This window comes from Pelodiscus sinensis, chromosome 5, assembly GCF_049634645.1.
Source record: "Pelodiscus sinensis isolate JC-2024 chromosome 5, ASM4963464v1, whole genome shotgun sequence".
NCBI lineage: Eukaryota > Metazoa > Chordata > Testudines > Trionychidae > Pelodiscus > Pelodiscus sinensis.
The window spans coordinates 8,187,231-8,199,656 of record NC_134715.1 but is presented as its reverse complement, the minus strand read 5'-3'; the positions used below and the strand labels follow the sequence as shown (position 1 = coordinate 8,199,656).

Below are 12,426 nucleotides of genomic sequence, written 5' to 3'. Positions count from 1 at the left end.
AACCCTGTGTTCAGTGGGGACCAGGACGTACCTTTGCTCCTTACCAGAAAGTTTAAAAACCACACTTCAGTTTTACCCTCAATTTCAGTGGGAGCAGAATTAGGGCCATGCCAAGCACAGCTGAAAATCCCATCTTACAACCACATGTTTTAAGGGAAAAAATAGATCCGAAATCATCGCCCATGTAGCGCCAAGGCGGCTACTGCGCGTGGACCACATCACGTGATGGAATGACACAGAGCACTGCCATGGTGGCAAATCAAATCAGCACTCATTGGGAAAAAAGTATTTAGGAATCCCCCGCCATGAGAGGGGAGGAAAAGAGAGACGCGACCCTGTCCTGGGAAAGAAGGGTGGTGGCAGAAATGTTGCATGGTTCCATTTTAGAATCATGCTCGTGGAATGTGGGACACAGCAGGCTACTTGCTCATTTTTTTCAGCCAATAGGACCATGTCCTCTTTCAGTAACTAAGCAACTGTAATTAGAACCCTGGGCTGGAGGCTGAGCTGTACATGCTTTTCTGCCTCATCATGTGACATGTAGAAGCTAGTCTGGAAAAAACAAGAACGAGGCACATTTGTGCTACCACTGGAAGAAAGGACAGATTCCCCCAACTTGGGCCCAGGCCTACCGCACTAGGAATTGTGGTCCAGCGAGACAGACAGCTGACTCCGCCCCCCAGAACACAAGGCTAAGCAGAGCCTCTCCCGCAGGCAGAACAGACTGCAGTAGTGATAAGCTTAGCTTCTAAGAGGAACTGCACCGCAGCTGACAATCACCATGTCTGACAAGAGCCAACTCCTGCACACAAAGAAAACGAGAAAGCCGCCAGCTGCCACTGCTCCATAATATTTCACCGAGCCCTTCCCTTCACTTTTGGGGATGCGACTGAGGATGCAAACCCAGCTCAAAACCCCAGTGCTTGCTTTGGCCTCTACCCCTCCAATGTGGTAGAACCAAAACCTCAGATCCAACCCTCCCAGTCCCTGGAAGATTCAAAATATCTGTATCTGCATCCAGGTCTGTGGCTTGATTCTGACACAAACACTTCCATCTATGAAAGGTATTTTCTCTGCAGCAGTCACAGTGATTTACATACATGAAGCAGACTCCTCACACCCCACGAGGTAGAGCGTGTCAGTATTACACATTACAAAGCCATTGAATGCCCAGGGGAACCTGAGGCAGGGTTAAGGGACTCGTCCCACTTCATGTAATTTGTGCCACAGCTGGGACTAGAATGCAGGAGGCTCGAATGCATTACCCACTAGATCCCAGCTTAGCGATATCATCCACTGCACGCTGACCCAGCCATTCTTCCCCTCAATTGCCCAGGAAAGGTTGGAGCCAAACCCCACCGAAGTCATTAGGATTCTTGCTGTTGATGTCAATGAGCTTTGGATCAGGCCCTGAATCCACAAGGTAAAATGATAGCGAGCACATGGCTGCATCTTCTCCTAGGAAGCCCAAGATACTTCACATGGGCAGTGGGACTCGGTGTTGAAGCCACTGAACGGTGCCCCTGATGGGCTGTGTTGATGGGAAGCAGCAGAAATTGCTCTTTCAGACATCCCACAGGGTAGGGCGGGGGACCGACAGCTTCCACAGGCCCCAATTCTGTTCTCCCAAAAGGGGCGGGGCCTCAGGCAGAAGGGGAGGAGCCAGGGGCAGCCAGTCCTCACTGCTACCTTTCCCCCAGCTGTCATAGCCGCGCAGAGCGTGTGGAGCAGAGCCACCGTCCCCTTTGACTCCCCTGCTCCCCCGTCAGCAGGCCTGATGGTGGGACACTGCACGTCAGACTGGCCCAGGTGACGAGTCACAGGCGAGGTGGAGATGATGGCTGAGACTATTTAGGAGTAATGGGGGGCGGAAGGGGAGGAGGAAGTAATGAACCACTGCCCCCTGCCTGCCTACCTGCGGATGATCAGCTTCAGCGTCTTGTAGGACCCCTTCACCAGCGAGATGGCCTCCCGCCGGGAACTGCTCAGCTCCACCTCATTGATGTTCACCACCTCGTCACCTGCCCGCAGCTTGGAGCTCAGCGAGGCTGCTTTCCCCCCTTCTTCGATCTGTAGGGAAAAGAGGAGAAAAATCAGTGAGACGCAATCGGCTTGGATTCGGGATTGGATTGGATTAGAACCATGGAATCCTAGGGGTTGAAAAAGACCTTAAGAAGTCATCGAGTCCAGTCCCCTGCCCAAAGCAGGACCAATCCCAGCTCAATCATCCCAGCCAGAGCTTTGCCAAGCCGGGACTTAAACACTTCTAGGGATGGAGGTTCCACCCCCTCCCTAGGGAACCCATCCCAGTGCTTCCCCACCTCCTAGGGAAATAGTTTTTCCTAATATCCAACCTAGATCTCCCCCACTGCAATTTAATTGGAAGCCTTTTGCGGCACTAGAGTGAGTCCCTTCATTGAGGACTAATTTTACAGACCCCCACTCTGCTCCTGCACTGAGACACACCCAGAATCCACTTCCTAGCCCCCAGAACTTTCTGCTTGCCTCTCTCTCCACTCCATATGGATGTGAGCCATGGCCTGGTTTGCAAAGAATGTAGCCCTGGGTGACTTTTCCACTGGAACTGAAAATTCTCTGGGATGTTTGCAAGCAATAAGTGATAAGGGAGCAGACATGAAATATTTCCTTGCCCATTTTATAAGCCTCAGCCATGAATTGTGGGTCTAGCTGCAAAGTTCACATCAGATCCAAGCTTTACTAAAATACACCCCTTTCTAGCAGCAGTGGGGCTGGAACAAATTGCACCAGGGGAGTGGGGTGCTAAGACCTATTGAACCAATCTGTAACCCTGGTATCTGATGGAAACTACATCCAGGCACGGGCTGCGGCAGCTCCCCTAGTTTCAGTACCTATGCTCTCTAGTCATTAAGCCGGAAGATGAGCAAGAGCAAGTTGCTAACATGCAAGCTGCAGAGCGGATGCATCTAGGTCCACACAATTAACAACAACAGGGGGCACTTCTGCAGTACTTTTCAATGGAGGATCTCAATGCACTTTAGAAAGGGAGGTAACATTTTAGAGAGGCACAGAAAAGTTAAGTGACTGGCCCAAGACTATGCTGTCTGGCATAGGCAGAGCTGGAAATAAAACCAGGGGCCTGATTCTTCCCTGCTCCACACCTTGTGCAGCATTTATTCCTGTGCACAGTCAGCTGTAATCCACTTACCCATGGCATTGGGGCAAATGACTTCACAAAGGGCAGGGGAGAATCAGGACCGAGGTCTCCTGTCTTCTAAGCTTGTGCTCCCTTCATAGAGAAAGGCCGTCTCCTTACATATGCGCCTCAAGTACGACTCATGGGCAGTGGGGTGAAGCCAGGTGACACAAAGGGTCCAGGCATTTCTGGAGACTCAAGTTCACTTGTGCCACAAAACTACCCCTGAAAATCCGCTGTCGGACAAAACTCTTGAGGGGAGGGCCTTGCAGAGGAGGGCCGAAGTCCAGCCACCTGACATGACAGGAGCATCAGCTACCTGGCTCTAGCCAGGCTTCCACTTCCTCAGCGCCATATTCAACTCACAATTGTAACGGAACTCCTCTTTGCGCATTCACGTTCTCTGCACGCGTACGAGCGCTGGCCCCGTCTGCGGTAGTCCAGCAGGGTGCATGTGGAGAACGGCCCATGTTTAGGTCCGAGTGATTTTCTTACATAGATCAGGGTGGCCCAACGTACCGACCCTCTGAGCCGCATATGCCAACCTGCAGAAGTGGGTGAGCCAGGGCCCCTGTTAGAAATACATCAGGAAGTTGACATGCTAGGCAGAGACTAACAGAGCCAGAATGCACATTCCAGCACATTCAAAGGAATAAATCTGGGAGTTTCACAGTGTCTAAGGTGTTTTGGGGGCGGTAGTGGCCTTTTCTTCAAATGGGAATAGGATTTAGCACATACCTCATATAGAAAGCATCACATCATCAAAGCCTCCTCCAAAAATTAACTACTCTCCCCGTTGAATACCCCTGCCGGGGTGCTAAGTATCTCTGCATAATTAAGCCTCCTAGAGAGTTGTATAAATTCTCATTCCTTGCAACAAAGGACCAGGAGTGTATCATAATGCCCAGGCAGAGTTAGAAATGTTAGACCTTGCAGGTCACATCAATTCATCCATAAATCATCAAATCAAAACGCAGGATGGTTCCAGCTTGTGTCAGGTGGTATCGTTTTCAGAAAACACAATCAGATTCTAATTTCACCAAAGGGGCCCGTTTGCACAGTTAAGCCTGAGCAAAATTAATTAAGCGCTTAAATACTTTGTTGCACGGGGATCACCCCAAGGCTATGTCTAGACTGCAGGCTTCTTTTGAAAGAGGCTCTTTCGAAAGCATCTTTCGAAAGTGCCTCTTTCGAAAGATCGCGTCTAGACTGCAGGCGGATCTTTCGAAAGAGAAATCCACTTTTTCGAAAGAGAGTACCCAGCGAGTCTGGATGCTCTCTTTCGAAGACGGCCTCTTTACATTGAAGAACGCCTTCTTTCGAAAGAGGAACTTTCGAAAGAAGGCGTTCTTCCTCGTAAATTGAGGTTTACCGCCTTCGAAAGAAAAGCCGCGTTCTTTCGAAATAATTTCGAAAGAACGCGGCTTGAGTCTGGACGCAGGGGAAGTTTTTTCGGGAAAAGGCTACTTTTCCCGAAAAAACCCGAGTCTGGACACGGCCCAAGGCAAAAGGAGCGTAAAGCCACTACCAACGCCGAGACATCACCAGCATAGCTATGCTGAGTGCCCAATTCCCAACACTTTCAAGCCCATTCTTCTTGTGAGTAAAACCGGACCTTCAAGCCCTGGTGATCTCAGAGAAATCATGCCAGGCAAAACAAAAAATAAGACTGTGTAGCACTTTAAAGACTAACAAGAAGGTTTATTAGGTGATGAGCTTTCGTGGGCCCATGAAAGCTCATCACCTAATAAACCATCTTGTTAGTCTTTAAAGTGCTACATTGTCCTGCATTTTGCTTCAGCTAGACCAGACTAACACGGCTACATCTCTATTACTATCCTAACCCTAAACACTCTCAGCCATCTTCTCCACCCTCAGCCTAACAGACACACACTGTCCTGTTATTATTTTGTTATTCTCTCTTTAAAAAAAAAAAAAAAAAAAAAAAATTTAAGCCAAGAAAGGCTTGGCCACTTGTTTTAAAGGAAAATATGTGCACCTGCAAGGAAATGGGACACCAGGTATTACACTGCTCTGCCTCACAAGCACTGAGCGTTCGCCACAAGCAGTAGGTAAATTGCCACTGCAGTGGTTTAGATTAACACCTTTCCTGAGCGAACCCCTTTGCTGGTTAGTGCCAGATGTGAACCCCACCCAAAAGAGCCAGCAAGCCCCAGGATCCTGGCCTTGGGATTCAAAAACGGAACGGGGACGGGGGCAAAAGCAGGTGAAGAGAACTATACAGCTTTAAAAACGTGTACATCTGCTTCCTGTGCTGCATGTTTTTGTTAAAAATATTACAGGGCGCCCCGTGCGTACAGGCCGACTAGGTCATCACCTAGGGCGCTGCGTTAAACGGGGCGCCCAATGATGATGTCACGCCATTGAGGGCTGTGGAGGCAGGGGCGCCGATCGCGCATTCCGCCTGGGGCGCCAGCTGCCGGCAGCCCGCCTCGGGCCGCCCCTGCAGGGCGGGTTGGCGGGATGCCAGTCAGCAGCAAGCCTTGAGCCTGGAACCTCTAGATTTTAAAAGCAGGATTCTCTACAGACAGCTAAAAAGCCTTGGTACATTGCTCAAGACTCTCGCTAGCTCCCCGTCTGCCCCTGTATCCAGACACCACTGGAGAGGGACAGAGAACGGTATCTAGTGGATCATGCATACAAGGGCCCTACAGGAGAAGCAAGGGGGCAGGGAGGTATTGCCCCAGCTCAGCAGTAGCTTGGGGCCAGTTTCAATCCCATCTCCACATTTGGTCAGCTCTTACCGCCGCCCAAGATCCACAAAGGTGGTTTAAAGCTGCTTTCGTCTCTCTCTCCCCCATCCCAGGTGGTGTCTTCTCTGTCGCATCTCTCAGGAAGTTCAGCAGAGGCTTTCCCCCTAGCGCTCTGGGACCTAATAGTTTTCTTGCTGTCTAGTCATGAAAACGAAGGCCAGAGCGACCCCACTTCCCGGTTCAGATTTATCGACAGCAATTCTCGCAAATGCAGATGGGTTCACAATCCAGACCTGAACCCAGACCTGGGTTTTGTACATACAGCCTCTGGGATGGCCCCGTTCCACACCCATCTCTTGTGATTTAAGCTGGGTATCTTCTCAAATCTCAACTGGAATGCCCAGGATGGGAGCTGACAGGAGGGGAAAGGGGACACCAGTGTGACAGACCCGTGACCTGAGCATGCCAAGCGTTGCACTGTTCTTGTCCTAATACGCTCACGGCCTGCAGAAAAAAAAAATCAAAAGCAAAAGGAGCCCACGGCTCCCACTAAGCATCAGGAGCTCAGCTACCTTCTCCCAAAGCGACGTGGAGATGCACCATGTTCTGCAAAGGTCACACTTCCTCAGGCTGGCTGCGTACACAATGTTTGTGGTTAGGGAGCGGCATTCCCAAGGCAAAGCCTGCATAGTTCAGACACAGCAAGCACACACCAGCCGCGGTTCTATCTCCAGCCAACGTCATCATTGCAGGAGCAAACAAAACCCAAAGAACAAGGAATGTATTTAAATGAACACCTGTTTCAACAGAGGATGGAAAACAGCGAAACCAGGAAGCAGGACACTTTGAATGGGCTGAGGGTGAAAGTATGAGGCTAGGGCAGCGTGATGCCACACCATGAAGGGTGGGGAGCGTCCCGGAAGCTTGGCGTTTGGAAGAGACAGAGCCATATGTTACTCTGCCTCTCCTGGGTTAGGAACAGGCAAAGGCAGTGTGATCTAGTGGCTAGAGTCAAGCGATCTGGAGTCAGGCGGTGTGGACTCTATTCTCAGCGCTACCCCTGGGAAGTCACTTCTCCCACCTTTTATCGGTCTCATCAATTGAGACTTAGTTCTTGAGGGCAAGAAGTGTCTTGCTAGGCATGTCTCCACACTGGGTCCCTGTTCTCAGTTGGGCCCTAATAAAAGTCAGTGGCTCCAGACCTCCTGCACTGGAAGGCCAGAAAGAAAGTGGCCATGACATGAGGGTTAGAAACAGTACAAGAGAAACAAAGCTCTTACCGTTAATGAGGAGTTCTTGAGCAGACAGACAGACAGACACTCATGTACGCACAGAGACAAACTCCTTCAAATATATAGTAGGTTATATTATATGCCACACCAGCTAAACATAAAGAGCAGGGGGCTAGACATACCGTTGTGCTTGGGTTTTGCTGGACCTCTGAGTTGGACCTTTCACCTCACTATGCTGCCAGCATCCGTTTCTGCCTGGTGGTGCCCTAGCACATCTACAAGGGATCGTATGAGGGATCCACCCCACAGATACACATCCCACAAGAAATACTGGAGAACTCATTGCCTCATTAGACTTTGCAATATATTAGAAGGCCCTGAAACCCTTCCCATTCCCTTTGTTTTGTGGCAGCAAACGCAGCACCTACTCTCCTACGGGACAGCCCGACAGAGCGTTGCAGGAGACAAACCAATAGCCTTCTATGGAAATCACTCCAAAAATCTACCGGACTTTTGAACCACGCTGGAGCATTCCTGATAGGAACGTCAGCCTTGCGGTTAAGGCCCCAGAGTGGGACACCGGGGATTTGGGTTTGATTTCCAGCTCTGACACCGGCTCCCTCGGTCACTTAGCTCTGCCAAAATCTGTGGGAGGATTTGTGTTCCCAGCAGGGGAAAAGGGTCTCTATGCCTCAGTCCCTTGCTGGAGAATGGTGGTGGACCGGACAGACAATGGAAGTACAGCGTCAGCTCTTTGGGGCAGGGACGGTGTACGCAGTACTGCTGTAGCCAGGTTAGTCCCAGGATATTAGAGATGAGGCGGGTGAGGCAATATCTTTCACTGGCCTGAGTTCTTACTGTGTGTGTCCCATCCTAGCATGATGGGGTCCTGAGCTCGGTGGGAACCTCTAGGTGCGCCTAGAATATAAATAACCCTCTTCAGTTCTATACTCAGGGCTCTATCCTACGGCAAAGGATGATGCAAAGCACCTACAGCTGAGTTTTCTTTTTCTTATCCTGCAGCAATTTTCCATGAGGCCTGAGTCCAGCCTCTCCTCTCCTCCGCCTCTCTCACCAAATCCTGCTTGCCTGGCTATTCAGCTTCTTTCAAAAAAGACAAAAGTCTTCCTCCCTAAGCCAGCCTCTCCCGAAATGCGGCCACTTCAACCCCACTCCACGGCTTGCTCAGGCTGACACGAACGGGGCTCCATTCAGTTGCCTCTATTGAGGGCAAAGCACGCCACACCCGTTGCCCTGGCCTGAAAATCCAACAGGCCACCCCGGGGCTCCTTTGCATTAACATCCTCCTCCATCTTGCCCCTCTAGAGCCGGCCTCTTGGCATTCCGTAGATCACGCCGCAGACTTTGAACCCGTCTGGTCTCTTTTTTTTTTGGCTTACTGTAAAAGCAAGAAGTTGCTTAAGCAGATCACCAAGGATACATAAGACTTATTGCTACTGTCTTTTGTTCCGTTCCCTATGGTTACTGTAGGTTCAGAGAATGCCGTCTCACTGGGATCCTTTCTCGATGATTTTAAAGAGGTTTCCTTTATTTATTCCACTCTTTTTTCCTCCCCTTTGTTAAATGGGCTTTTGTAACAATGAAATCTCTGTACCTTTTAAGATGGAGCATAATAGCGTGGTGCCCTTTGTATTACGCACGATACATGTGATTACTCAATTGAAACGATTTGCTGAAGTTTCTCAATTATGGAGGAAAAAGAGAAGACAGCATCCAAATATGCGTGCGCGCTCAATGGTCACAAAGAAGCAGGAACTCTGATGCGGCCGGGTCAGGACAGACGCAGTGAGATTCAACCATCTTAGCGCAGCACTGACGGAAGCAATGGCAGTCGCTTGACAAACTATTGCTCTTCACTTGTCCAACAAGGCGACCAGCACAAATGAACTGCTGGAGAGGACGGTCTGTGGTCCCTCAGCTGCAAGAAACAGCTTTATAGAAACTGACAGGGCGAGAGGGAGAGATGGTATCCCTGGGGCGCTCGAGATTTCGCAGCTCACTCTATGCCTGTAATTCGGGCAGCAGGGACTTAATCCCAGACAGAATGCTGCTGGGAAAGGTTCGATTTGCCTCTGTCTTGCCCCTTGCACCAAGCATGGGTGTAAAACTAGACCAGATCAGAACTGTAGCCCTTTGTCCTCTCCGTTTTGCATGGGGAAAATTACCTCAGAAGGCGCATGGCCCTAACATGTCAGCAGAACTGTCCCTCGGGTAGGAGAATCAAGGCCACTGCTCCGGGCCCCGTGCACTGTGGGCCAGGGCTGGCCCACAACATTGTGGCACTTGAGGAGGGGAGCTCAAATGACACCCCCATACCTTGGGCCAAAATTTTGAAAGGTCTCAATTCTCTGGATCATAGTGGTGCTCTCCCTCCCCCCCCCCCCCCAGTCTAGCAGCTGAAGCTGAGGTGGCCGCCTGAGGGGCCCTGCTGGGTGGGTGGGTGGGGTGTGTGGGGGGGTGCCTCAGGCCCAGTCTCTGGCAGCAATGACCAGTGTGCCTCACTGACTGCCAGGCTGATGCATCCCAGGCACCCCCTTAGGGACAGCCCTGAGTATCAGGCCCAAATCCTGCGGGCCTGACTCACCCAAGGAGTCACACTGAAATCACTGGGCCCACTTACACGAATGAGGCCAGTGGGACCCGGGGCGGATGGTTCAGCTGAGACTTTACATGGAACATGGAGTTTCTTAGATGCTCACGGAGCGCTGAGGGCTTCAGGAAACAAGAGCGGGGGATAACAGAGAGGGTTAGTGACTCTGAAGCACATGGGCCTTTCCTCACTCAGACTTAACATCGTTTGACAATTCGGGGGGAAGGGTAGAGGAGGGTTTCCGATGCAATCCAGACATTCCTTCCTCATTGTCCCTCAACTGTATGTCAGCAGGATGGAGCTGTTAAGACAATTAAATCAAAAAACAGTTAAGTCAAAGGTCCCCCTGTGGAGCTGTATCACTGCTGGATATCGCCTTCCCTGGGCAAACAGGCTTGTTGGGACTGAGAACCCATCCATCGAGACTGACGTCCAGTCACAGACGCTGTCAGAGAAGCGGGTACTTTATTCTTCGGGGAGGCAAAAAGGGGCGTCTCTCTCAGACTGCTTTGGAACACACCCCGGCGAACTGGCCGTGCATGGCAGAATCTCTGACTCGCTCAGGAGGGAGAAGTTCTTCCATTCTGGGTGGGCGACGGGTTCCTAAGCTTTACGTCGTGCAGTAAATGAAATGGGTTCACTCAGATTACTGCTACTTGGGTTTCCGTAGTGCCTGCCATTAAAGTGCAAAGGAAAGCACCCAAGGCCTGACTCTCAGCTGTCCACCACGCTGGAGCGGGTTTGCCCCACTGCAAAATGGGTGCCAAACGCCATCATTCTGCCTGGCTAGCACTTTCTTTCCACTGCTTTGCACATGACTCCACATGCCAGGGAAAACCAGGCCCAAGGGGGTTAAGTGATTTGACCAAGGTTAGTGCTCACAGCTAGTCATAAGCAGGGCTCAGACTAGAACCGACAATCCTCCCAGTCCCATGATCTCACCACTGGGGGATATATTTTTGAATTGTCAATAAACATACGCCACCGCAAATAAAGGAATGGGCTCAAACAAGATTCATGCATCCCGGGAGCCTCGATCAATTAAAGGGAGGAACAAGTTTTGACAGCGCCATAAAGAATTTTTTTAACATGGGCAAAACAATGTCTTTCCCCCTTCCCTTGTTCTGAGAAACAGATGAACCATTCTAATTACATTTTTAAAAAGTAATAATGCCACCATTCGTTGTCAACAGCAGCAGCCTGAGGCAGATGCCTGGAGTTGAAAATTCAGCCCACACAGCTACAGTTCGGCAAATTTAAAAGCAACTGAAAAACAGGGTCTGCTAATGGGGAGTCTCTGGCAACAAACCTGAAGCAAAGAGGGCTCTGCTTTCCAGAAGCATCCCAAAGCAATTTTCAGAGTGAATCAAATTCCGTTCCTGTTGACACCAAGAGAAAGTATTCATACAACAATAGCCATGAAACTCGGACACCAGTAAAGCAATTCAAAATATACACACGGGTGAAACATGGCAAAATTTAATCCTGTGTAAATAAAGAGTTGACTGAGAGTATGTCTACACTACAGCACTAATTCGAACTAACTTAGTTCGAATTAGTTAATTCGAACTAAGCTAATTCGAACTAACGGATCCAGACTAAAAAACTAGTTCGAATTAGCGTTTTGCTAATTCGAACTAGCATGTCCACACTGAGTGGACCCTGAACTGAGGTTAAGGATGGCCGGAAGCAGTGCCGGCAGGGCATCAGATTAGGATTTAGAGTGTGGAGCTGCTGCCTCAGGCTAGCCGAGGGCTGTGCTTAAAGGGACCCGACCCCCACGCTGGACAGACAGTTCTCAGGGGTTCCCCGCCTGCAAAGCAGTCCTGGCTTGGAGTGCCCTGAATGCCCACGCTCGGCACATCACAGCACTCGGCCATCAGCCCGGCTGCACTTGCCGCAGGCTGCCATCCAGAAGGTGGGGTCAATCAAGGGGCTTCAGGAGAGTTTCCACCCCGAGGAGCCCGCAGAGCCAGCCCAGTCCTCCCCATCGGGGGCTCGTACCCCATTCCTCCCTCAACTCCTTCCACTTACCCCTTCCTAGCCCCCCTTCCTGATGTTCAAAATAAAGGACACGTGTGTTCAAAAATAGAAACTCTCTTTATTGAACAAAACTCGGGGAGACTGGGAAAAGAAGGTGGGAGAGGGGAAGAAAGAGGGTGGGAGAGGGGAGGGCAACTAAAATGATCAGGGGTTTGGAACAGGTCCCATATGAAGAGAGGCTAAAGAGACTGGGACTTCTCAGCTTAGAAAAGAGGAGATGGAGGGGGGATATGATAGAGGTCTATAAAAGCACAAGTGGTGTGGAGAGGGTGCATAAAGAAAAGTTCTTCATTAGTTCCCATAATAGAAGGACTAGAGGACACCAAATGAAATGAATGGGTAGCAGGCTTCAGACTAACAACAGAAAGTTCTTCTTCACAAAGCAAATAGTCAACCTGTGGAACTCCTTGCTGCAGGAGGCTGTGAAGGCTAGAACTAGAACAGAGTTTAAAGAGAAGTGAGATAAAGTGATGGAGGTTGGGTCCATGGAGTGCTATTATCCAGGGGGTAGGAATGGTGTCCCTGGCCTCTGTTTGTGGAAGGTTGGAGATGAATGGCACGAGACAAATGGCTTGGTTATTGTCTTCGGTCCATCCCCTCCAGGGTATCTAGTGTTGGCCGCTGTCGGCAGACAGGCTACTGGGCTAGATG

At 50.3% G+C, this 12,426-nt stretch overlaps 1 protein-coding gene across 3 annotated transcripts in view; it reads right to left on the bottom strand.

Moving 5' to 3' along the window:
• Positions 1-12,426, bottom strand: part of SHROOM3 (shroom family member 3) — a 240,827-nt gene that overhangs the window by 159,955 nt on the left and 68,446 nt on the right. For 2 of the 3 annotated variants that reach the window (XM_006133874.4, XM_075929433.1), the window contains exon 2: positions 1,916-2,070. In XM_006133874.4, the coding sequence (XP_006133936.2) occupies positions 1,916-2,070 (155 nt within the window). Of the gene's footprint in view, positions 1-1,915; positions 2,071-12,426 lie in introns of those variants that run through there. The other variant, XM_006133877.4, reaches the window with a different exon arrangement.